Genomic DNA, 26855 nt, shown 5'->3' on the forward strand with positions numbered 1-26855 from the left:
CGAAAACCCATTAGATGCCCAGCTCTAAGATACAAATATGTATTACAGTTTTGCTCTCCAAATGCAATATTTTAATAAATCTTTGTTGAAGCTGAGGATGAAAAAACTCTGAACTTTTTCAGATTTTAGCACTTTGTGAGTTATGGCAAATTTGTCTGTAATCAGAACAATGACAAAAACGTCAATGACTGCTTGATTACACAATGAGTGCAACCAAACATATCACCCATTTGATTGAAAAATAATGTGGATGCATAGCCAAACAGTGTAATAAATCAAACTTCCTAATGCGGAGAACCTCGTTAACCAGCATAACGTAAAATACGTTAGTCATTCTATTCCCATTTCAAAAACTAAACTGTATCACTGAATTCTCCCTGAAATAAAGTGTTTTTCAAGGTCTATCACTCCTTGTGGCTAAAGAATACTAATATTATAAAAGGCAAAAATCCCGGGGCACCTGGGTGATGCAGTCGGTGAAACATCGACTTTTGGTTTCGGCCCATGTCATGCTCTCAGGGTTGTGAACTTGAGCCCTGCACTTGGGGCAGAGCCTGTTTGAGACTCCCTCTCCCTCTGCCCCCTTGCACTTCCATTCTCTCTCTCTCTCTCAAATAAATAAATCTTTTAAAAAATATAAATAAATTTTAATTTAATAAATAAATAAATAAAAGGCCAAAATCTTACAGGCAACATCCCTACTGCACGTGGGATCCAACAAACAAAAGAAACTCACTATAGGTCGGAAGTCACAATCTGGTGGTCTGCAGATAGGTTCCACGTGGCCTATGCAATGGTTCCAAAAACTGGAAGTAGTTGCCAACAGGTAAAAAATCTGGCAATTTTGCCTAGATTTACAAGATATTTTGGGAAAAAAAAATCAGAAAACCCGGTAACCGCAGGCCCTCAGTCCTGTGTGCCCATAACTGGCATGAGCTGCAGCTAGAACTCTCCGGGCTGCAACCACCTCCACCTGCTTTGCTCAAGTTCACGATCTACCTGGCTCCTCTAAAGCTTATGAGTTTTCAGACCGCTCTAAATAAAGCAAATTTAAAGTACTGGGTCCACTCTATGCCCAGTAGTATTTCAAACTCTCAAGAATAACTTTCAGGGGTGACTGGGTGGCTCAGTGGGTTAAGCCTCTGCCTTCGGCTCAGGTCATGATCGCAGGGTCCTGGGATTGAGCCCTACATTGAGCTCTCTGCTCGGTGGGGAGCCTGCTTCCCCTCCTCTCTCTCTGCCTGCCTCTCTGTCTACTTGTGATCTCTCTCTCTCTCTGTCAAATAAATAAATAAAATTTTTGAAAAAAAAAGAAGAACTTCATCCAGTTCGTTAGTGGGATTCCACTTTCACTGTGAAATAATTTTAAAATATAAACCAATGATTTATATATGACGATGAATGTAACTATCACCTGACAATAGAATGCTTACAGAGATTACTCTTGATCAAGGCGCTGCCAGTAACACAGACTATTTTTAGTCTAATAAACCCAGGTTTCTATATCGACAAAAGCCAAGGAGGCTGAGCCTGATCTTGCTCCCCGGCACCATGGGGGCATAGGGAGGCTTTATTTATAATTAGGTCTCTTACATTTACTAGGTGACGAGGATGTTCAAAATCCACATGTGTCCTGGGTAGTGAGCTTGTGTGCCCCGAGTAAAGCCCTCCGTTTAAGCTCCCATTCATGACTCCACCGACTCCGTTGGGGATCTTATGGTGAAGATGGGAGCAGCCATTGCTGAGACCGCCATTGCTTATGAAGCTTCCATGAACATTCCCATTTATCCGATTTGTGCCAGGCAGAGTAGTATATTCCACCATCTGCCCATTAATATCTGACCCCTGGTAGAGATATCCTGGAGGGTCATACTCTGTTAAGAGAGAACAAAAGGTGGGGGGGGGGGTAAGATAATGAAAAAGACAATCTTGCTTAGGCAGTTTTATTAATAAACCTCTAAGAAACTATAAATACACTAAAATAAAATGCCCTAAATGTGTTCACTTAAAGTCTAATTATGAGATAGGCTTTAAGAAAGTTATTGCTCTTTCCTTGTGTGGAGACAGCTAGGAACTCTGAGTTAATTAAGGCCTTGTTAGTGGGAAGAGAAATTAACCAGAGAGAAATTACTCAAGAGAATTAATAAATCATGCAAGTTGCAACCATCTGAGTACCGGCAACATTAAAAGAGAGTGTTTAAACTCCCACACACTTCAAAGTGCTGAGGGAAATTATAAAACAACAACAAAAGGCAAATGTTAGGTAGGATAGTTTAAATTGTAATAGGCAACACTTTTAAATGAAGGATGGAGCTGTGTACACATTCACTGATAATCGACTCCTTGGTTCACACAGCCCATGTGGAAGTGGTGGGGTACTAAAGGCAAAAGGCTAATGATCCCATTTCCTTTTATGAAAAGCACTTAAATAATTGCCTCAAAATTCCAAATTCCAGAGGCACACTTGCTACACATATTTAGAAAAAGTGGAACAGCCCTTAGAAAATACAGCACTTAAATTGTACAGATTTGTTGGCAGAGTTTTGATAAATTCTTCAAAGGTCTTAGAGCAGGCCAAATACTAGATGAGGTGTCCTTCCTCCTGTTACCCAACTTCTTGCACAGGTGAGTTATCGTTGGTATACCTGCTTATCTTTTCCGCTAAACTATAAGCTGATAGGGGCGCCTGGGTGGCTCAGTGGGTTAAGCCTCTACCTTCAGCTCAGGTCATGATCTCACGGTCCTGGGATCGAGCCCCACATCGGGCTCTCTGCTCAGCAGGGAGGCTGCTCCCCCAACCCCCTCTGCCTGCCTCTCTGCCTACTTGTGATCTCTTTCTCTCTCTGTCAAATAAATAAATAAAATCTTTAAAAAACCCCAACAACTATAAGCTGTCAGGGCAGAGGCCAGGTTTAGCTTCTTGTATCCCCATTGTCTAACACCGTGCCAGGCACATTAAAGACAATTAGTGAGTATCTTCTGAATATAACTGAATGGAAATCACTACCATAAATTTCCATCTTTGAACATATCACCAAGTCACAAAGGAAAATGACCTTAACAAGATCAAGCTTGCTTAGACGACTAGAGCAGCAGTTAGTTCTCTTTTAATGACTGAGTGCACACTCACACGATTAAAGTCAATGACACGATTAACAATTTAGAAAAAGACTCAATCAAATGTTCTCCAACCCTTTAAGACTATCACCACCCCTACCACCACCTCTCTCCCTGTCTATCTCCTAGAAAGCACCAGTTCAATAGAAACAAATCACCTTTTTTTCTTTCCCCCTGAGCTATTACCTTTAATTCTCTTATTCTGGAGTCAAAGGGGAAACCAAAAAACCTCCTTCCACCAAAGACTCAAGTCTCTGCCTGATTCGATCCCCTTGTCTTATCAGAGCTGGGAGAAACAAGAAAGGTGGGGAGGAGAGAGACTAGGGAAAGAAGAGGGAAAAGGGGTTCTAGGTTATCTGTTTTCATATGGTACCATCACTCCCATTACTACACACACGTAGGGGGAAAGAGATGCCAGGCTGGAGCAGTACTGGTACATCAGGGACTGAAACAGAACCTTAATTGAGGTCATTCCGTAACTTAGAAACTTAGAAAAGTAACTTAGAAAAGTATTCCTCTCCCTTCTTTCCAGCCTTTCCTACTCCTTTTGCCAAGACCTGCACTAGTACGGAGGTGTTCCCGCAACAATTCCAAAGCCCATGCTTCAAGAACTCAAGCTCTTTGGTGGTCTGACAAAGCCAGAGTTTCCCAGCACAGAGTCGGCTATTTACTTAGAGACCTGCCGGGTTTTGGCTTTGCTGTTTATTTCTACCAGGCAATTTTACGGGACACTCCACTTGCTCTGGCTGACAGTTCGCACAGTCTTAAAGTCACCTCCCCTGACTGCAGAGTAGCTGACGCACTTTATACCGTGACACGAACCCACAACAGTATTAGGGATCAATATTGATTTGGACAATATTTTCCTACCCATCTTTAGAAAAAGACAAGGAAATGATGAATGGCTCACTCTGTATGGTGTTTTGCTGGCGGTTCTTCCACAGGCACATGGCAATGAAGACCATGAGGATGAGGACCATGACACCGAGCACGCAGCCAACGATCAGATACAACATGTCGCTGCTTCTGCTGGGGCTGCTTGCTGGCCCAGCGTTTCGTCCACTTCCTGAAGCACTGGGAGGGGTACTCAAGTCTTTGATGGGATACTCAGAAGCTCCAGGGAGGCGTTTCACTAGTTGACATACAAAGGAAAACATGATGTCAGGGTGAATACAGACTCTGTGGAATGGTTTACTCTCTGAAGGAGGTCTGGGTAGGAATGCACGGCCAGTCTGTTTACACTTGTTACTGGGATGATCTGACCACCAGTGAGTCACAGCGAGGCTCCAAAGCTGAAAAATCTGATGTGCTGAAGTCTCGGTCCACAAATACTAGAGAAATCATAAAGTTAGAGAAAGAAATGCCCTTGGCGTAACCCAAACTGCTGTCTGATTACCTGCTCAACCTTACGGATGGGACTGAAACTCCTCTCTATATGACACACTTTGAGCTGAGTAGGATTCAAGATTACATACTTTATGCCTCTTTTATGTGACTGAGATAAAAGATCTGACTTTGGACCAAACAATTACATACAACTCCAAAAACCTCCCACTTAACATTAAGCATTCCAAAACCATTGACCTTTGGGGTCCACATAAATGCAGTTCTTTATCCTAGTTCGTTGATATTCTGGAAAATAGTGACAACAAAAGCTAATAACAGGTGGGACTCAAACCCCATTTTCTCTGTCCTCAAATAATATGTTCTTAATGCTTTAAATGTCATAGAAAGCAGCAAAGCACAGTGGCCGACGCCTGCTCTCTGGAACCAGAAGGCCCGGGGCATATTCTGTTCCACCACTTATCCCTAGCTGCATGACCTTGACTCTAGGAACCAGTTTCTCCATCTGGGAACTAGAGATAAAAATAAAATCTCTACAGCAAGGTTGTAATGAAGAGTAAACGAGTTAATCACATAAAGCACTTAGAATAGAGCCTGCCACACGGCAGTGTTCAATTAATTTTGTTACTATTAGCTATTATATTTCCTGTTATGGCTCCTAACGACCCAGTGGAACAGAGCGGTCCTTAAAAAATTCTACTTCAGGTTCAACTTTCTAGCACCATTATGCAGAACAGAGCTAGGAATCCATAAAGAAGAGGCCACCTTCCAAGGGACAGAGGTCTCTAACCCTGAGAAGTGGATAAATAAATAGTTGGCAGAGACTCTAAAGGAAATTCCTACTTCAGGTGGGATGTGGATTAGACAATTCTAAGAACCCTGCCAATTCTAAAGAAAACAAACGGGTTTCTGAGGCAAAATAGACGTTGCAGGTCATATATTAAAGATCACAATTACCCACGGGGAAGTCCATCAGCTTTATTCACTCTTCATTTACTCTTTATTTATTCATAATTCTACCAAGCTTGATGATTTTGTCAGTCTCTGCTAAAGTTAAAAATTTCTGTGGTGGATGGTGAGTGAGACACATCAACAGCAATAAGAAGACAAAGTTAGCGCTAGGAAGAGCAGGAGGAAAAGGAGGAGAGGGGTGGGAGAGGGAGGGGAGAAGGGGGTAAGGGAGGAGGGGGAGGAGCCAGGGGGGAGGAGCCAGAGGGGGTGGGGGAAGGGAGGAGGAGAGGGATGGGAGGGGGGAGGAGCCAGGGGGAGGAGCCAGAGGGGGTGGGGGAAGGGAGGAGGAGAGGGAAGGGAGGGGGGGAGGAGCCAGGGGGGAGGAGCCAGAGGGGGTGGGGGAAGGGAGGAGGAGAGGGAAGGGAGGAGGGAGCAGCAGCAGCAGCAGCAGCAGAAGAGGCTAACACCATGAAACGAGAAAAGTGAGATGAGAAATAAAAGAACCAAAGAAAAATCATGACAGTCTATGATCTTTAAGGGCAGGGGGAAATGGCTGGCCTCAGCACCTCTGTCATTCCTGGAAAACTTTACTGAATGACTAAAGATAAGACAATCATTGTTCACAACAAGAACCTTGACTCATTTCTTTAAAAGCAGAGATTGTATATCCTACGTTCTCTCTTTAAACAGGCTAGGAATTGTGTCATACATTTGAGAAAGTTATTCAGTATGAATGGCTAATGTTTTAAAGAGGTGTTTTCATTTGTCAGTGATCTGGAAGTCTGTAGGTAGAAACTTTTCTTCTCCAGCAAAGTCTTCTCCTCCAGCAATTAATGAGGCATACAATTATAGACACAGCTATACCATAATACTATTTAAACAATACAGTTATTACACTGTTGTCTATGTTTTGCCTGGCTAGATTCTTAAATGTCTTGTGGACAATCATGGTGACTGGGACAAAAATCCCCTCAAATATATACTAACCAAAGTAAATCTAGAGGTCTGTGTATATATAGACTTAAAGGTAGATTTAATACGTGGGTTTTGCTGCAGAAAGTTGCATGACTTAGCATTAAAAGATGGAACTACGTCTTGTCTTTATAATTCTATTTTTCCGAGCCTTATTTTCTTCATTTTTAAATCAGCATCATAAAATCACCTATCGCAGGCACAAAAGGTTGCCATTCAGCAGCCTTTTCCTCCCACACTAGCAGAGCCCACTTCCATTCAGCTGCCCATTCAAACCCCATACAACTTGAGTAGGTCCTGGTCAATCATTCCATTCCCAGGGAATGATCTGGGGAGCACAGTGGGACTGAGTTCTGACTACCAAGACTAGAAGGGTCTGATGGATAGGTGAGGATTTGGGGAAATTTCCTCTTGTTCTTAAAAACAGACACAAGTTAAAACATTCCCTTTTTTGGTCCAATTAACTGAGACTGGACATGGGTTTTTAAATAGCCATGTAGCTGTTTCTATCATTCATGTGTAGCACTGCCATGCTAAACACAGAAGACATTGCACAATCCATACATCGGCAAAGTCAAGAATTTCAATCTAGCATTAGCACGGCTGATGCTGAACTTAGCCACCGTGCTTAAGAAGTAGACAGTATTATGCATAACTGTCATGCAAGAAACCACTTCAAGCGTACAAAGCACTCTTTCTGAAAATTATACTTTTGTTTTGAAGTTTTCTAATTCTTGCAGCAATTCCAATTTGCAGAAATTATCCAGCAAATACTTCTACTCCCTTCGTGCAGAGAAAAAAGAAGGGAAGTGACTTACTGAAATTCATGAATACAATCGATGCTTAAGTAAACTAATAAGAGAAGTGCTTTAGCCAATATATTCTACTTTCTGTTGGGATGGTCTTAATGCCTACAACTAGGGAATGGTACAAAGCAGACGATTCCTTAGGTAAACACATCAAGAGTCAGAAGGAATAATGCAGAGTTTGGAATTCCAGCACCATCCAGGGACAAAGCTTGAGCTCTCCTTCCTCTCATACCTTTAGTTTCGCAGATCATCACGTTACTAAACTCGCTTTCTCCCCCTTCGTTGAAGCACTGCATTTTAATATCATAGGAAGTTTCTGGTTGCAGATGGCCAATCATGTGCCACTGCTTTGAACCTAGAAAGAAAAAATATAAAAGAAGTTTTACGTATCGTACGACCTGCAAAGTGATCTCCAAACAAGGCTGGAATAGCATGTATCACCGTAGAGTCAGTCTGTACAATGAAAACCATCTTAATAGATGTATTTTAGTAATACTCCCCAGATAAACAGCATTTTTTTAATGGGCCACGAAACAAAGGACAAGAGGTAGACTGAATTCAAGCCATACCTGTGCGTTGGTACTAATACTATGCCTTGTTATAAATAGTGATGAGTCTTTCATAAAATACATGGTGGCTTTAAGCATAGGTGAGGGAAAAACAAAAACCCTCAAGTCCTCTGATGTCCCATTTTAGCCTAGCAAGTCAATCTACTCTGTCCACCAGACAGGAATACTGTACACGAGATCCACAAATGGTGCCTTATCCAGGACAAATGACCATTTATTTACAAGACAGGTCTTAGAGAAACTCTCCATCCCACTGGACTGAACGTGACACAAACGGACAGCTCAGCATGTGCCTGAATAAATGGTTGAGAATCATCAAAAGGCAAAATCTACAAGGGGAACCTATGGGTTCCTGTTCCCACTATTTCTCTTCTTTTGAGTCAAGGTCCCCAAGCCACATAATACCTCCAACAGAATGATTTTGTTATCCACAGCACATGGCTGGTGTTTCATCTAGAAACACTCTTCAACTGAGCACTCCTGAATGCATCACTCACCATGTTCACTCCCATGGGCATGTGATGAACATTAATAAACAGGGACACTTCTGCCAGATTCAGTGAACTCTTCAGGCACCTTTAACCCCTCTTAGAAAATACCTCTTCAAGCTGTTTCCACAGTTCCTGAGACACTCAACTATACCACCTACTGATTCAAGACTTAATTGAAGGGGGAGGAAAAACAAAACCAAACCAAGCATCCAAGTATAAATCTACTTGGCTGACAGGACCAAGAGCACTAGGTTCCTTTCTAATTCAACACAGACAAAAATACTCCAAACCGGAAACAAAACCCCTTTTGCAGGTCACCATCACAAAATCCCTCTTTCATAAAGACCCACAGTTTACACGAAGATAATCTGCTTGTTCTAGGACCCAGGGACTCCGAAAGGCTTGAGAAGTAAGGAATTCTATGCCCCCTTTATAAGTGTAAAGAGGATCCTACAATAAACTTGACTCAAAACCTTGACTCAAAGACTCGAAAAGATCTACTTTGAAATTCCACAAACTTTTTCAAAGACTTCTATTTTTTTCTCTGTCCTTGGGTCCTTTCTTGCCCAACCCTACCCTCACCTAACTATAAACATTCTCCCGAATAATTTCCACACCAGATTTGAAGTTTTCCCTTCAAAGCCCTAGGCAAAATGGAATTAAACTACACCTCTGATATGTTATAAATGAGAGAAAATTGTTAAAAGAACACAAATCTTGTTAGATTAGGATTCCACTGTTAGGGTAATTCTCTGAATGGCTAAATGACAGAAATCACTAGTAGAGAGAAAGAGACTTTACTGATCATTGATGAATAAGACAGCTAAGTGTATTATCAGGTTGAAAGTCAACCAACCAGCACAACATGTGCTTAAACGGGTAATTCTCAAAGGATGTTTTAGAAAAGGTGAGAAACCAAAGCAACAGGCTTAGAGATTAGGATGCCTGCCTGATGCTTTCATTTATTTAAAACTAAACTTTGTAAGACACAAATATTCATCACAAAGGCACTGTCTGCCAGAAACATTTATGGTTTATCCCAATGTGGAACTTAATTCAGAAGATAGGATAACTTAATATCATTGCTCTTAGTGGATTCTTTAACACTGTAATTGAATTTCAGACTTTTTCTCCAAAAGCTTAAACAATTCTGAGTCAATAGAGAAGTAATCTAAAACTTTACTTTAAAGAGAACATTACGTGCAAAGGGTAAATACTTTTGTTCCTTGGTTTGGGAGAACAGCCCAATAGTTTAAAACTGCCACAAAAAGAATTTCAAATGCATAAACTTGAAAATAGGGAATAAGCAAATTACACAGCACAGTGAAGCCCACTTAAACATCTAACTGCTTCGTCTACTGAGTTTATAAACAAGTTTTCTGTGAACCAGAAGGCAAAATTCACATTTGCAGACACTACTAGTGGATATAGAAGCTTCCATAAAGTAATTTCTTAGTTCCACACACTGTGTTCACACCCCACAAGCTCGCAGAAGTTCAAAGATTTAACTAGAGAGTATCCTTTGAAAACTGGTGACTGGTGGATATTTCTAGAGAGTGGAACCAGGTGAGGTAGGGAAAAGAGAGACATGGAGAAAGAGAAAGAGAGAGAGAGACAGAGAGAGCTGTTCCCTTTACTCACATTTACCTTGTTTAGAACTATTTTATAGCAAATGTTTAACCTCTGCCGAAAGAGTTTAAAAATGAAAGTCTGACAGCCCTACATTCCTAACCCAGCTAAACTAAAATGAAGACCTCACTGGGACTCAAATCTCAAATAGTGACTAACAACTCTTAACCATTTCTTCTTCTTGGATAGCCTTTCTAGAAAGTGAAATGAGTGTATGGGAAAGTGCCCCTAACTGAATAGTCTGTTGAAGTTCATGAACTGAACGTACCCGTGCTGCCAATACCTAGGTCAAGAAAGGAAACGGTACTGGCACCCTACCCCCGCATGCTTCTTCTGGTCACTTCTCCCTCAGGACAGCAACTATCCTAACTTCACAGAATAGTTGGGCCACTGACAAGTCTCTTACCTCATTTCCTCAATTCTTCATGTTTAAAGCAGATTTTAGAAACTGATTTGCTTCCTACTTTTCCAGATGAAGAGAAATAATCACTCTTTGATTCAAAAAATATTTACTGAGCGCCTACTATGTACCAGGTATTAAAACTCAGATGATAACCTTTTACTACTTTGCAAAAGACACTCCACCAGATAAACATTAAAAGGAATGCCTCAATATTTAAAGAAGCCTGATAGAGCATATTTAAACTGACTTAATTATAAGGCTACTGCTACCAAAAACAATAGGCAGCATTCAATGTCAAGAAGTCACATGAAAATAACCTTGGTCTAGGGCTGTTTTCTGACATGACCCATTTGGGATGATAGCAATTCAGAGTCAGAATCTTGGAGTGCAAAAAAACCCTCTGAAGAAGACTTCCTCCCAAAACAATAACCCCTCCCAAGACACCACCGAGAAATAAGCTTCCAGCTTCTACTGAAGAGCTCCAACATTAGGGAGTTTCTTATTTTGTTAAAAATGCTGCACAGAGGGGTCTTCCTTATATGCTACTTTCTGTTGGCTGCCCTTCCCCCAAATGGCAGAGTTTCTCCTCCACTTAAGTCAGTCAGGATGTGAAGATAGCTGTCATGTTACTTGTTTATCACCCCATTTCCAGCCTCATCATCCCCAGACATTCCCTTGTTCTTTCTGGACTCCCAATTGTTCCTTCATTCGATAAATCCCGAACACCGCATCATTGTAGGGGCTGGGGATATAGCAAGGGAAGCAAAGGCTCCTTGCCTACAGAGAAGCTAAGATTTAGTGAGGGAGACAAACTAAGTAAATAACTTCATATATCCACACACACACAGACACACCTGCTCCTTACACAGCAACCATGATGACATCTACGACAGAACCATAAAGGCCACAGTTAGAAATTACACCCCAGGTATCTCACATACAGAGGCGGGTGTTATCTGAGGAAATGATGTTGAACCACACAACAGAAAAGTGCAGTGACCTAAATAAGACACTGGAAGAGGAGCACAGGAAGTAGCAGGAATTGCCACGTGTCATCGTCCCGAGGCAAGACAAGTCTTGGTGCACACAAGGAAACTCAGAAGGCCAGTGTGTCACAGAAGAAACATGGTAGGAGGCGGGAGAGTGGGGAAAGGGTACACGAGACTGGGGGCCAGTGTAGACAGTGGCCAGAAGACCATCTGAAGCCTTCAGACCACATGCAAAGTTCTGGATCAGATTTTAAGTGCAGGGGAAAGGCAGTTTCAGCACCCTTCACTCTCTCGGCTGGTTTTTACTCTACATATATTCCAATTTCTCAACATCTCTAAAAGCGGATTACATGCTCAAGATGCACTTGTTCTTGTACAGACTTCAGTGGAACTGGGACTGAGACATATTTTTTAAAATACAGTAGCAGTTGCAAGTGACTTTTATACCCAGGTTACCATTCATTTAAATAAAACAGAAAACAGAATTCTTTTTCAGATGAACTGCTGACAAATAGTATCTTCCCCATACTTTGGTAATTGTTTCTATGACCAAAATGTAAACTACTGCATATATTAAATTGGAAAGATGGTCTTTCTTTGGGAAGAAGTCAAAGTAATAGTGGACATAACAGTTCATGCTTTCTCTACCCTAACCTGGGATGATGGTTCTCAGAACATTTAGAAACCCCTCCATCCAAGCTCTTTACTGGGACTCCAGCTTGTCGGGGGACTTACCTTCTACCACATCCCTCTTGTAATCACTGTCATTATCACTATCTGTCGGCCGGTAGTAGATATAAAATCCTTGAATGGGAGTATTATTGTTACTTGATGGAATATACTAAAAAAAAGAAGCAAAGACTTGTAAGGACAAAAATATATGTAACTTTCAGAGCCATGAAGATTCCTTTATCTGTGTGGTGATCTTTTTCTAGCTTCATTTTGCAAACATCCTCGACAGCCATTTTGAAGTTAATTCAAAGGTAATCAAAGGTATTAAGCGCATTTAGTTTTTCTGTTGGGCTGAGCGAAAATAAAGTAGTATATTTCACAAGGTTCAGAAGCAGAAAGGGACATTTGGTTCAGAAGAAACAGATCCTGAAAGGATAATTAAGATAACACTTGGAGGAGAGCTGAAGAGACAAGTTGATTTTTAGCCCTGCCTCACTTACCCACATGTGCTTCCAGACAAGTATCTGTGCCCTTCAATTTTCCCCGACTTAAAAGTTAGAAACATTTGCTATTCATCATATCGTGTCACCAGAAAAGTAAATCAATTGTTAACATGGCCAAATACTTAAAAGTTAAAAACATTTTACTAATCATAATACCAGGTCATGAGACCATTAAGTCGATCACCAACGTGGCCAAACGAGAACGCATCTTGATAGAGCAGACGTCCCACTCACCGTCCACTTCAGCATGATCTGAGTATCGCTGACAGCTTCAGTATACGCGATGTGAGGTCCCGTGATCGGACGGTTGGAAAAACGATTGGGGAACCCAGCCACCTGGTAAGGACGAGACGCTGAACTCCGGAAACTCTCACCGTAATGGTTGATGGCAATGACCCTAAACTTGTATGTTGAACCTTTTGAGGGAGAAAAAAAAAAATCAGTTTTTAATAAATGGCCATAGACAGCTGAAGGTATGACAGTCAGAACAAGACAACTGCGCTCAAGTCTCCATGTGAACAAACACGTCCTCTGAAGCCTATACGGTAAACTGACTCCAACCCGCCTGCCAGCTTCTGTCAGCCAGCAGTGTGTTTATGATGACTCAGATTCCAAGAGCTTAGGAGGAGTGACCAGGAGACAATGCCACGGAAGAGGAATGATGTCTGTCACAGAAGGGGCGTGTAGAGAACGGGAAAGAGCACGTTTACTCTCTTTACCGTCATGTGCTAAAGTCATAACCATCAAATACAGTATTAGTTGAAGTATCTATGCTCAAAACTAGGGTCTTTTCCCTTTGAAAGAAACCACTGAAGCGAAGTTCAACAGGGCAAATACACTTCGGAAGGGGCACTGTGTGGGTGACAGCAGATGTCACTCTGATTGCAACAAGAATAGGATAAGAAGCAGCAGATTTAAAAAAAAAAAAAAAAAAGGAAGCAGGAGCAGATTTAAACTACAACAGAAGGCATTTATTTGCATTCCATATTAAGTACTTAAAAAAAGAAAAACTCTAAGGACTGTGAGCTTCTGAAGCTCTGCATCTAAAGAATAAACGAGACTCCTCCAGCACGTTTCCTGACAGCACAGACATAACCACTGGGCTTCCGAAGACGGTGCTTTCTGCCTAAAACGTGCTATTGAGTCTCACCCTCATTTAAAACTTGTCCCCTTCTCCCAATGATACCTGCAGGCCCCTAGGCTCATATTACCTGTTCAGACAAACACAGGCATTTGCTGCTAAGTCCATCTAAAAGTCCATAAACAAAATGGTCATGAAACCTAAGAGATACAAGCCACGCAAATGCATCTGTGATGACGGCTTTTCTCTCGTGCGGTTTAACTACCCGCACGCAGTCTCAAGATAGTGGGGCGACGGGGGGGGAGGGCTCCTTCTGCTGAAATGAGACTTACAGAGCAAAGAAGCCTTAGGTATTCTCTCGTTTCCATAGCCTAAGCACTAAGGATAACTAGGCTGAGATTCCTTTATCTCATTAGAGCAAACAATTTTAGCCGAATAACAAGCAATTTTCCACTTAAAACATGTAATCATAGCAAAACACCTATACACACATACACAAAGATGACATCACAACAGTTAAAGATATCCAAAACCCAGAAAAAAATTATAAGTAAATTATAATATACTTATACAATAGATAGAGAATTATTAAAAAACTGAGTTTTTGAAGAATTTCTAATGATACTGGAAAATGCCTGTGATACAGGGAAAATGGGGTCACAAAACAGTATTTATGGCATGATCCTGGCATGATTTATGGTATGATTAAAAAACAAAAAAGGCTACAAAAAAATATACCAAAGTGTAAACATAGTTTATCTCTGGATGGGTAGGTTTTGAGTGACTTCTTCTCTTCTCTCTAGTTTCTTTCCTTTCAAATTTTCACAGAATAGGTTCCCATTACTTTAACAACTAGAGGAATACAAAATCATTACAAATAGGCATCTAAAGTCAGCACAGGGCGCCTAGGTGGCTCAGTCAGTTAGGCATCTGCCTTCACCTCAGGTGCAGATCCCGGGGTCCTGGAATCAAGTCCCATGCTGGGCTCCCTGCTCCTCGGGGAGTCTGCTTCTCCCTCTGCCCCTCCCCCCACTCATTCTCTCAAACTCTCTGGCTCTCGTGCTCTCTTTCTCAAATAAATAAATAAATAAAATGTTAAAAAAAATAATAATGAAGTCAGCACAGATGGCAAAAAAGGAAATGTTTGAGTATTACTACCTGGCTCTAAGCTACGAACTTCCACAGAAAGTTTGGAAGGAGGGATATCTTCAGCGGCCACCAGCCAATCACTGGTCCTCATCCGTTTGTATTCGACCTTGAAGGCAGTGATTGGAGAACCCCCGTTGGCCCGAGGAATCCAAGTGACATAGACAGAGGTCTCTGATGCCGTGGAGATGGTAGGCCGGTCAGGTGCCTCTGGAACTAAACACGGAAACATCCATTCCAATAACCCATGGTGTCAGAGACAAGAACAACTCAAAGAAACTGGAAGGGATAAATTCCTAAGCAACATTTTATTAAAGGTTCATCACCAAACTTATTAGCAGAGTTAGTAGTAACATCATCATAACTATCTTCCTGCCCTCTGTTAAAAGCTAACAGGCAACAAAATGGCCAAAAACAGGAAATAAAAGGAAGGAAAAGCAAGATATATAAACTTGAGAATTAGCTCTAAAAAACTGAAAGTAAATGGTAATGAGAATAGTGACCAGGCTCCTTTGGATTCATAGCTAACAGTGTATAAGTAATTATTACTCAGTGCCTCATGTCTGATTGTGCTTATAATTTACAGTAAATGTTTAAAATTAGTTGTGATTTTATTTAAATGTTTTTCTTAATCCACCCAAGCTATAAACACATTCAGCAGATGATCTGCAGATTATTAGATAAGTCACTAAGGGAGCCCTGCTGTCTAGCCTGTGCCACATTCCTTAAGCAAGACCACTCTGTCTCAACATCTCTCTAGCTCCAACACAAATACATAAGAAAGAACACAACGACGTTGCCCACGGTACCCATATGGAGAAAATGGTGGCATTTAAAAAACAAACTGCATACTGGATAAAAAGAGGAAAATATTCAAAGCAGGCAACTTTTGAGTGATACTTACTGTATTCCTTTCAAGTTAGAAAGCAATGGAAACAGAATGAATAGAACTGTTAGTGAATCTCTTTTTTGGTCCTAGATAACCAACAACTTCCGTCAACTGATTCCCAGAAGGTTAAAACTCATCCAAGTATAAACAGCATAGATTGAACAGAAGAAGGTTATTAGGGGAAAGAATCTCTACACAGGAGAATCATCAAGATCTAGAAGAAAAAGCATGTGACATCAAAGAGACAAGTTGGAGTTTGGGGGCGTCTGGGTGGCTCAGCGGGTTAAAGCCTCTGCCTTCAGCTCAGGTCATGATCTCAGGGTCCTGGGATCGAGCCCCACATTGGGCTCTCTGCTCAGCAGGGTGCCTGCTCCCCCCCTCTCTCTGCCTGCCTCTCTGCCTACTTGTGATCTCTGTGAAATAAATAAATAAAACCTTTAAAAAAAAATCGGAATGTGAAGAGCAGCCCCAGTAAAAAATGCATGACCTCCAAGAGCCCCAGTTTCCTAAGTTGTAAAACTGACCGGCTATCTTCTTCATAGGGTTGTTCAGAAGATTCAAGAAATCATTTCTTACGGCTATCTCTACCTGGATAACTCCAAACTCGGGACTTCCAGAACTCATTTGATAAACTGCACCTAAAAATCTTGATTACCCACCTTGGTAAATGGTTCTTGGCCACCCCAGCCCAGGGTCACCTCATTTCTCCCTTTCATTCAATATGGATTCAATTCCCTTTGTCTCTCACCTGTGTCCTTCTGGACACAGTGACCCTCTGTCACTCCGCCCATTATTTCTCTAGCTTCATCTTTGGCTGTTCCCCCTGTCCCCCTCCTTAAAGTCCTTTAGAGTTCTTCACAGCTTTCAGGGAAAGACTGACATTCTAAGTACGTTCTACAAGGTACCCGCCTGCCTCCCCTCCGTGGCGTCATTCCCCATGGCAACCAGTCAAACCAAATAAGTTCTCTAACCTCCACATCTCTAAATGGAATACAACATGTCCATCGTTCATCTCCTTCCCTAGAACTTCTTGTCCTGTTCCTTCATCCATCCTTGTCTTCATAATGGTCTTGTCTTCGAGGCTTAGCGGAGGGAGCCTCTCTTACCACCACCTGCCTCCTTTACATACTCTTGTGATCGCATCAACAAGTGTAGACTCTCAGGCGTAATGAATCGAAGTCATTATTATGGGTTCACTTGTCTATATTACCCCCTATATGGTTACTGATTTCTTGTCGATGTCACCCTCTATGCTGTAAACCCCCTGAAGGCAAGACTGACTTTACTTTCACTGCGACAGCATTTGGTCCATATCTACCTGAGTGTGTTACACAAATCATACGGTCTTTGTTTTTCGGAGGGCAGCTTTACTCAGATAAAGTCGACGGCTGAGTCAGCAATCTGCTTCCGGTCGCTGAACAGCTCCTCAGAGGTGAAAGGACTCAAGCAGGAGAGGCTCATGATACTGAAGAAGCAGAGAGGTTCTGGGAAGTGTTCAAATGTTATGACTCTCTTTTGTCTGAGACCAATTCATGACAGACCATAAAAATAGGGAAGAGAAGCCTGAACATTCTCAGAGTTCAGCAACAGAATTTGAAGCCCTCCCTAGATGTTCTGCTAACACCTATTAACACAGTCACAAAAAGTACATTATGTTGTAATTGCAGAATTGGTAAGTGTGAAATTTAAATACTGAAAAGATGTCTTTTGAAAACTGTATTACTATGACATCTAAGAACCACTCATTGGAGGGGGTAGGGGGTACACCTGGGTGACTCAATTGGTCTAGCATCCAAGTCTTGGTTTCAACTCAGGTCATCATTTCAGGGTCGTGAAAGCAAGCCCCACATTGGGCTCTGTGCTCAGCAGAGCACCTGCTTGTCCCTCTCTCTCCTGCTCTGCCCCTCCCCCCCACAATAAGTAAATAAATCTTTTAAAAATTAAAAAAAAATTAAAAATTAAAAACCATACAATTGGCAAGATAGAGCAATAAAACGGAGTGTGACACTGACAAAATACAGCAATAAAACAGTATGGCATGTAATCGTTTGCTTAAAAAAAATCTAAATCTTTCTATAGGTACCACCACACATTTTGATAAGTCACCAAAAAAAAAAGAAACTTTGAAAGTATAAATTTGGTTTCTTTGCCAAAGAGAAAGCAGAAAATTCCTTTTTATGAGTTATATAACCTTAGTACCAGAACATTTTGAATCTGAGTGTATTACCAATCATGACAGTGAGTTACCAAGATCTGAGTATAGGGCATTAAAAAAAATGGTTGAAGTAGGACCTGGAAGAGGTTATAATCCAAATGACAAACAAACACTCTCTCCCCTCCAACTCCCAAATAATCTGAAACATGTCAGGTCCACTGGTAAACAAACAAAATCAATAAAATAAAGATTCTCCACTTTACCTCCACTATGCCTAGAGGAATCTGTAAGGACCACTCCAAAGTTGTCTGCAGCCTCTGAAACAACGGGGCGCCGAGGGACGCCCATGGGGGGTGAGGACGCCTGCGTGTTTTTCGATGAGGTTGTTTTCTCTAGAAAAGTTAGAAGACGTATACTCATCTACTGCAACATAAACTTCTGTATATATGTAAAGTAAGAAAATACACTACCAAAAACTCAACTGGTATACAGATATTAGAGCTCCTCTGTTACAGGGTCTAAATTTCAGACCTACATTGTAAATACTTAGCTAATCTGAGGAATCAAACTTGAAAATTATGTTATCTTTTTCTAATAGCCTTTTTAAGGGAGAAGTAAAAGGTGTCTTTCTTCATCAGGCAGAATTTCATTTATACACAGAATAAACACCACAAAGTGAAAAAAGCCAAAGAAGTAAAGGCTTTCAAACTATTCATGCGTTTTTCTTCTACCTATTTCTTAATTCCAAAGCATAAAATTCATGCTTAAAGAGCTTCTGTCTCTTTATGGGAAAATTATTATGTTGAGTTTGAAAATTCCAAGAGGCAAAAAGTGAAAATGGGTGATTATTATAAAACCGAAATATCTGCTTCTTATTCAGTATTTATAATAGGTCAGATTCTATAAACAACTGTGGGCTGATTACGAAAATTAACTCAAAATAGAATTCAAATAAGAAATACTCATTCTTTTCCTAGCTAGACTCGGTCATTAGTATGAAAGGGTCTTTTCCAAAAGCCAATAAATAAATTTCTTCTCGATCATACCTCCTTTTTATTTTCTACTTCAGGCGAAAATATTCTTCCACCCCGTTCCCCGCTCCACTCACTGGTCTTTTTGTCCATTGATGGCCAAGCTATAATGGTGTCTTGTCAATCAAGCTCACCCTCAACAAGCTAGCCCACAGAAAGAACATCCTTTCTTTGCACTCCTCCAGCATCTTCTAAGTCCTTTACTTGTCATATTTTGGCCTCTTTGCTGACACACCTGTGCCCTCCTCCAGTATCCTTACCCTACAGCCGGAGTCCCCCTTGAAACATGGCAGACAGTGTCACTACTCAGTTCAAACCTTCCACTGCTTCTAGCTCACTCAGAGTCAAAGTCAATGTCCTTGCAGGGGCGACAAGGCACCATGTGGCTTGGCCCCTCTGTCATCTCCCTGAGCTTTCTCCCCTAGAGCTCCTCCCTTTGCCTCTGTCACAGGGGCCCCCTCAGTGTTTCTAGGGTACCTCAAGCACACCCCGCCCTGGGGTCTCTGCACTTGCTACTCTCTCAGCTGGTATGTTCTCTCCCCAGATAACCATGTGGCCTTCCCACTTCACCCTGGACCTTCTGCTCCCCTGCTGACAGCCCGCTGAGGACTTCTCTGGCCACCTCGCTTAAATTGTGACAACTGCTACTGCACCCACTTCCTATATCCATCCCCTAACTTACGTCTCTTATGGCATTCACCACTTCCTAATGTACTTATAACTTAGGTGTAAGTATCTCCCAGCTAGAACGTGAGCTCCATGAGGGCTAGGAGTTTTGTCGATTCTGCTTACGGCCCGGCACACAGAAGGCATTCAGTAAACATTAGCACAACTGAAATCCTGCCCTGTAGTTGCTATTTATTTATGTCTTACCCTCCTTAGCAAAGGAGAAGCCCCGTTAGGATGGATCTTGTCTTGAGCATCTTTGTTTTCCCTACATCACCTACTCTAATGCCTTACCTATCATAAACCCTGAGAAATACTTGGAGAACACTGGATGGGATGGCATAATATAACATGCATGGCCCCAAAAGGTACAATCATCAAATTATTTAGGGAATTTATATATAAGAATTTCGAGGCACTGGGGTGGCTCAGTGGGTGAAGCCTCTGCCTTCACCTCAAATCACAATCTCAGGGTCCTGGGATCGAGCCCCGCATCGGGCTCTCTGCTCAGTGGGGAGCCTGCCTCCCCCCTCTCTCTGCCTGCCTCTCTGACTGTCAAATAAATAAATCTTAAAAAAAAAAATCTCTATGACCCAAAAGGACACTTAACTAATAAAGTGACATCCGGCTGGCCAGCTCGTTCCTCCGAAGGAAGGTGATACTCACCTTTGCTTGTGCGGAAGGTGAGCATGGAGGGCTGGCCTTCACCCGCTGCGCTTCTTGCGACCATCAAAACTTCATAGAGACTAGAGGGCTCCAGTTCTGTTAGATGGAGCTCATTTTCACTTCCTGGGACTCGAACCGTGTGCCAGCTTCCCACCAGGCCAACACCATCATCGAGCTACTCAAGAGAAAATAAGCTGTTGAAAAGGAGATTCAGGGAGGAAAAACCTTCCATTCAAATTGGAGAAAATCTTCAGTTTCACATGAATTTTGGTATGGAATATCCCCCTTGCAAGCAAAAGAGACATAATACTTCTTCATACTAATAACTAGAAGGAGACACGAAGCCACAACTTGGGAATTCTTAGGAATAAAAAGACTCCTGGTTCTGCTACTTACTACTAACTTATCGCCTCAAGAAAGTTATCTGATCTCCCAGAGTTTGTTTCCTTTACTCATGAAGAAAACAATAATCCTTTCTTATTGTGCTAATAGGAGCATAAAATAAGTATATAATAATCTGTATTAATGATAATACATAACAAAGTAGAATATGTATGCACATATGAATTCTGCAATTATCCATTATCCAGGTCCAGCATTCTTCCTATCTCCACACGTTCCACATGTATTGGAGGAAATAAATTTTAAAAAGATCTAATCTGCTGTGTCTTAGTTAATGGAACCAGAAAATGACATTGGAGGGAAGTTTTTGTGTGGGTAGGAATTTCAATAAAAGTTTCTTTACCCAGAATCCTCAGGTTAGAAGCAGTGAATACACTTTCAAATATCACCATGTTCATTTTTCCAGATATTAAATGGGTACCAAAATGGCTTGGACAAAGAAACGTATTTTAATTAGGAGGGCATCTTTGGTTCATGTACTAGTCTCATTAAACAAAGAGAGGAGATTTTCTCATTTTGCTTTAATAGAAGCCTCTGGAAGGATAAACACTGAAAAATCAACTGAGAGGATCCAGGTTCACCCAAAGAAATCACCAAACAACATCACATTCCAATACAATGAAGAAGGACAACGTGAAGTAAACATAACCATCAGAAATTGTGCCAGAGGACTTTGTTCAGGGTTTCTAAAAAGAAACTGCTTTATTTGCTAAATAAACTGTATTTTACTATCTCAGAAAGAGAAGGGATGACTTTTTAAAGAGTGGTTTCTAGAGCTTTGCACCCAAGGGGTTAAAATGCTTGATAAAAACCCTCAGGAAGTCACTGGGCTCTTAGAATTTTGGAGGAAATTATGCCTCTTTAATTCTTACTGCTTTATAAGACTGGTAAATCCAGCATGACCTCTGGGACAGCTCTCCCAAACTCAGTCCTAGAACACTCCTGTTCTGTTTCCTGCAGCTCCATAAAAGTCAAAGATAATAAGCACATGTTCCACACACAACATTAAGGCTTGTGAAGAGAAAGCTGGCAAATGAAAAGAGGTTACCTTTCGATACTTCACGAAATAGGCATTGATGGGCAGCCCGCCATCCTTCCCGGCCCTCCAGACCAGGTGGTACGTATCAGCTGTGTAGGTCTGCGGAGGGCTCAGAATGATGGGGGCATCCGGGACGGCGGCTCCGCTAGCATTTTTCTCTGGTGCCGAATCCACTGCCCTGGGGTGCTCCTTCACTGGAAAGGAGCTCAAGGATCCAGCTTCTGAACCATCTCTTTTATCATTCCAAGCGGGACCGGAAGCTGTGACTGGTCCCGCTTTTGTATTTGTTTCAAAAGGAACTGAGAGGATGGGAGGAAGAGAGGAGAGAGAGCTTGAGGAGATTCATCTTTTTTTAAAGACTTTATTTATGTATTTGACAGAGAGAGAGATCACAAGTAGACAGAGCAGCAGGCAGAGAGGAAGGGAAGCAGGCTCCCTGCTGAGCAGAGAGCCAGATGTGGGGCTCGAGCCCAGGAAGCTGGGATCATGACCTGAGCCGAAGGCAGAGGCTCTAACCCACTGAGCCACCCAGGCGCCCCAGGAAATTCATTATTTCAGGGCCTTCTACACAGCCATCTAACTGGCCACATGGATAATGACAACCTGAGCCTTAGAACTAAAAAGAAGGAGCATCTCAATTTATAATTCATGGAAACAGCTAGCCTCCGGGAGCAACCTCTTACAGCAAAATCAATTTCAGATGCCGCAGTGCAGTTAAGTGATCTGAAGGCCGTTATTCTTTCTTGCTCTATGCTAGTATTCCCTTTTAGAACAATTTGCTAGATTAACCATGGAAGATTTTAAGTTGGAGAACACAGAGCATTAACTCCAGTTGGTAATGAAGCAATGCATTCCCTTGGAGACAAGGTGAACTAAATAGTAAGGAAAGAGTCAAGAGTGAGGCTATAACCTACTAGGGGGAGGGGCAGAAGGAGAGGAGCTGACTTCCCACTGAGCGTGGAGCCCAAGGCAGAGCTCCATCTAATGACCCTGAGATTGTGGAGGACAATACATAACAAGGAGTTTCCAAAGACGGGTTTCCAAAGACAGCCCTCAGCATTCACACCCTCCAGCGGTCCCCTCCCTGCTGAATGGGGGCTGAGCCTAGGATGGGCTTTGACCAGTGAAGGCAGAAGTAAGACTGTGCTCTTCCAGCCTTGAGTCTTAAGAAGGCCTGGCACTTCTACTCTTGTGTTGCCACATACAGACAGCCAAGCTAGCCCTGCAGAGAGACTACAGGGGTGCAGGGGGAATGGAGGGAAGGAAGGGGAGGCAGCTGGGGATTCCAGCCTTCACAAAAGCACCACATGTGGGAGTGAAGCCACTTTGGCTATTCCAGCCCCAGGTGCCATCTGACTGCAACAACATAAGGGTTATCCAAAGCAAGACCAGCAGAACTGCCTCGCTACATCCGGTCAACCCACAGAAACTAAGAGATAACAGAGGGGCTGCTGGAGGGGGCACCTGGGTGGCTCAGTTGATTAAGTGTCCAACTCTTGGTTTCGGCTCAAGTCACAATCTCAGGGTCATTAGATGGAGCTCTGCCTTGAGCTCCACGCTCAGTGGGAAGTCAGCTCCTCTCCCTCTGCCCCTCCCCCTACGCATGCTCACTGGCTCCCTCTCTCTCCGTCTCTCTCAAATAAATAAATAAATCCATCTTAAAACATAAATAAATAAAGGGGCTACTGGAGAACTAAAATACTTACCCTACACAAGCAAAACAGTTTATATTCAACAAGAGGGGAGAAATGAAACAAGACTAGCAAAGATGGAAGAAGAGTTTACTTATTTCCAAAGCAAGCCCTCTTTCTGGATAGAATCAAAAGTCGGCTTAAGAAACTGCCACTCCAGTAAATAAAATAAAGAAACAAACAAACAAAAAAACTGCCAATCTAAAGAAAAATAAATCAAGCCAACAGTCTTTATATGACTAAAAGCATCTGCAACATCCAGAGAAGGGAAAAATACTTTTATTTGCACTGAAAAAAATAAATAAATTGCATTTATCACCCCCCCCCCAGAATTTACTGAGCACATACTATGTGCCAAGCAGTGTGCTAAACTCTTAAGGAATATAATCTTATTAAATTCCCCAAACAACATTCTTCGGTAGATAGCACCACTCCTACTTTACAGATGAAGAAATTAAGGTTCTGGGAGATGGTGACAAGAGCTGGCAGAAGAATGTCAGCAGGGCGGCTGTCAAAAATGAGAAAGCAGTCTAGGAAAACAAGTATGCGGCCAGCACCATGAAACCCAAGTACTGACAGCCTGCTTTCTCTAAAGTGCTATGCGTATTGGCGACAAAAACATCTCCTATGTTTGACCACTTGTGTAGAGGAAGAGAGCAGGGGAAACAATGTGAAAGGGTTTCTTTTGCACAATGAGGTCGGATTCCTGGTTTAGGAAAAAAAAAAAAAAAAAGGTGGGTGTGTTTTTAGGACAACCACGGCAGTTCAGGAGAGAAGCAGCAAAAAAAACAAAACAAAACAAAACAAAACAAACCCCAAAACACAGCTAACAGTATAGGGTCAGTTGTCAGTTTAAAAGAGAAAAGGTGTCCCAGTCGCGTCCTCCATTAAAGAAAACAAAACGCCAGAGAGAAAATCATATAGGAGAAAACTAATTAAGTTCATGGAGACAAACTTCAAAATATTGCTTCTGGAGCTGCCCATGTTTACCTAGTGAGTCAGAACACGGGCTGGCTGGGAAGGGGGTGAGCTAGTGCTGTTGCTGTGGCCAGAGGGACTCAAGCAACAGGCGCTAACTCAGCTGGGTGGAGAGAATGGCTTTTATTTTTTAAATTTATTTTTATTTTTTATTCTGTTACTAAATTTTTTGTATTAACATATAACATATTATTTGTTTCAAGGGTACAGGTCTGTGATTCATCAGTCTTAACACCATTCACAGCACTCACCACAGCACGTATCCTCCCCAGTGTCCCTCACTCAGCCACCTGATCCCTCCTATCCCCTCCCCTCCAGCAGCCCTCAGTTGGTTTCCTGAGACTCAGAGTCTCTTATGGTTTGTCTCCCTCTCTGGTTTCATCTTGTTTCATTTTTCCCTCCCTCCCTCTAGGACCCTCTGTCTTTTTTCTCAAATTCACCATATCCGTGATATCATATGGTAATTGTCTTTCTCTGATTGACTTATTTCGCTTAACATAATACCCTCTAGTTCCATCCACATCTTAGCAAATGGCAAGATTTGGGGGGTTTTGATGGCTGCATAGTATATATACACCGTATCTCCTTCATCCATTCATCTGTTGATGGACATCTAGGTTCTTTCCATAGTTCAGCTACTGTGGACATTGCTGCTATAAACATTGGGGTGCAGGTGCCCCTTCAGATCACTACCTTTGTATCTTTGGGCAAATATCCACTGGTCCCACCACGGACATAGGGTAGCTCTATTTTCCACTCTTTGAGGAATCTCCATGCTCTTGTAGTAGAATGACCTTTTAATCATTAGCAGTTTCATGGATCCCCTGGGCTGGTTACCACTGGGAAATGGTATTCAGTTGGCCAAGAGTTTAAAGACCACAGGCCTCAAGTGATCCAGAAGCAGGAGACAAACTTGTTTTCTAGCCGGGGTCTAACCATATAAAGTCAAAATTCCACTTCTGCTCTTTAGGATGCAGTGAGACTTTCTGTAACTTTTATTAAGAAGGAGATTCAATTCCTTCCCCTCTACTACTTCCAGTAATATAACTTGGAATACTCATGAGCTACTAGACACAATTTATAAGGGCTCAATGCTACTTTCAAAAGTTTTTTCACATACGTTACTTCAACTTATCTTCAAAACAACTCTGTGAGGGCACCCAGGTGGCTCAGTCCGTTAAGCACCTGCCTGCGGCTCGGGTCGAGATCGGAGGGTCCTGGGATCGAGTCCCGTGTTGGGTTCCCTGCTCAGCAGGAAATCTGCTTCTCCTCTACTCTTCTCCACTGCTCACAATCTCTCTCTCTCACACACATTCTCTCAAATAAATAAATAAAATCTTAAAAAAAAAAACAAAAAACCTGTGAAATGGTCAGATGAGACATCTTTTTTTAAAGGTAGGACACTTTTTGAATTGGAAAAGAGACTGATAAAAACACTACTTTTAATGGCAACAAATTTAATGACTCTGAATTGAAACTAATTAAACAAGGAATATAACCAAACCTGTCAAAGCCCTTCCCACTGTGACCACTCACGCCAGCCACCCTCCCCAGACTGTCCCCCCTACTTTAGTTCTGAGAGTTACAACCCACTCTATAAATATTTATACACCCAACACCTCAAAACCCAAGGTCTCTGCTAAGAGAAGGGGTGGTCATCTCTCTCTTTGACCTTGCTTACTCCCCTCTTCACAAAAAAAAAACAAAGTAAATAAGCTCTCAGTATGTTAGAATTTGATAAGGCTCAGACTCCTGTAAAGAGAAGTGGGTTGTTCTATATTGTTGTGAGCTTTGAGGAACTCACCTGGATCTTAAGAACTACGGAGCATGCAAAAGAAGAAATGCAAGGGCCACTTAGGTAGGATGTCAGTGATGGGGTGACTTACTATACATGATAATGGCATTTATCAAGACTTAAAATCCTGTGGGGGGGGGGGGGATCTTAAAGCTCTAGAAAGTTCTAGCCTAAACAAGTTAGCTTATGCACCTTCTAAGGGATTCAGATCTTTCATATTTAAAGCGAGGCAATTAGACAAACTATCTAGTTCCATCAGCTACGACTATCCGGTCTATGCCTCCTGCTACCCTGTATTTACATGACACAATCACTCCATCCAAGCAGTGCCTGGGCTACACCTGTCTTACAGCTAACAAGTTTGAGTAGAGCCACTCTTATTTTTGCTTAGCAGAACAGATACGTACACACACACCTGTATCCATACACACACACATTTTTATATATGTATACCTTTATGCAGCACTCAGCCACCTTCTTTGAGGATTCTTAAGATGACTAAATCAGTAACTATTCCTTCCGTCCCTAATCACTACCTGGGGTAACTACCATGTACTGTTCAGTAGATAGCAATAATTATAACCTAATACTTAGCATTTGAAGGTTTCCTACTGCCAGACACCATTCTCAACACTTTGCACATACGAATTCCTCCAATTCTCACGTCCACCTGATGGGGAGGGCCTTTGCTATGTCTGTTACACAGATGAGGAAATAAGCAGAAAGGAGTTCAAGGGTTTGTCAGGTCTCAAAGCTCCTAAGTGGCACAGCCAGGAAGCTAACCCAGCATACAGGCTTAAGCCCCGCAATACCTCCACCTCTGGCATGCACAGAGGGGCACAAGAGGATAATGGAAGTCCCTGGTCT

General features: G+C 42.0%; 1 protein-coding gene across 14 annotated transcripts in view; it reads right to left on the reverse strand.

Annotated features, from left to right (window-relative positions):
• CDON (cell adhesion associated, oncogene regulated) overlaps positions 1–26855 on the reverse strand; it is a 100079-nt gene that overhangs the window by 21327 nt on the left and 51897 nt on the right. For all 14 annotated transcript variants that reach the window (XR_009356565.1, XR_009356562.1, XR_009356564.1 and 11 more), the window contains 9 exons: positions 21534–21823; positions 20084–20258; positions 17984–18112; positions 14689–14892; positions 12684–12865; positions 12010–12115; positions 7426–7548; positions 4028–4249; positions 1594–1874 (listed from right to left, as the gene is read on the reverse strand). Coding sequence is in view for 9 of the 14 variants with exons in the window: in XM_059184249.1 (XP_059040232.1) it covers positions 1594–1874; positions 4028–4249; positions 7426–7548; positions 12010–12115; positions 12684–12865; positions 14689–14892; positions 17984–18112; positions 20084–20258; positions 21534–21823 (1712 nt within the window). In the remaining 5 variants the exon portion in view is untranslated. The remainder of the gene's footprint in view (positions 1–1593; positions 1875–4027; positions 4250–7425; positions 7549–12009; positions 12116–12683; positions 12866–14688; positions 14893–17983; positions 18113–20083; positions 20259–21533; positions 21824–26855) is intronic.

Source organism: Mustela lutreola, chromosome 1 (genome assembly GCF_030435805.1).
Source record: "Mustela lutreola isolate mMusLut2 chromosome 1, mMusLut2.pri, whole genome shotgun sequence".
Classification (NCBI taxonomy): Eukaryota; Metazoa; Chordata; class Mammalia; order Carnivora; family Mustelidae; genus Mustela; species Mustela lutreola.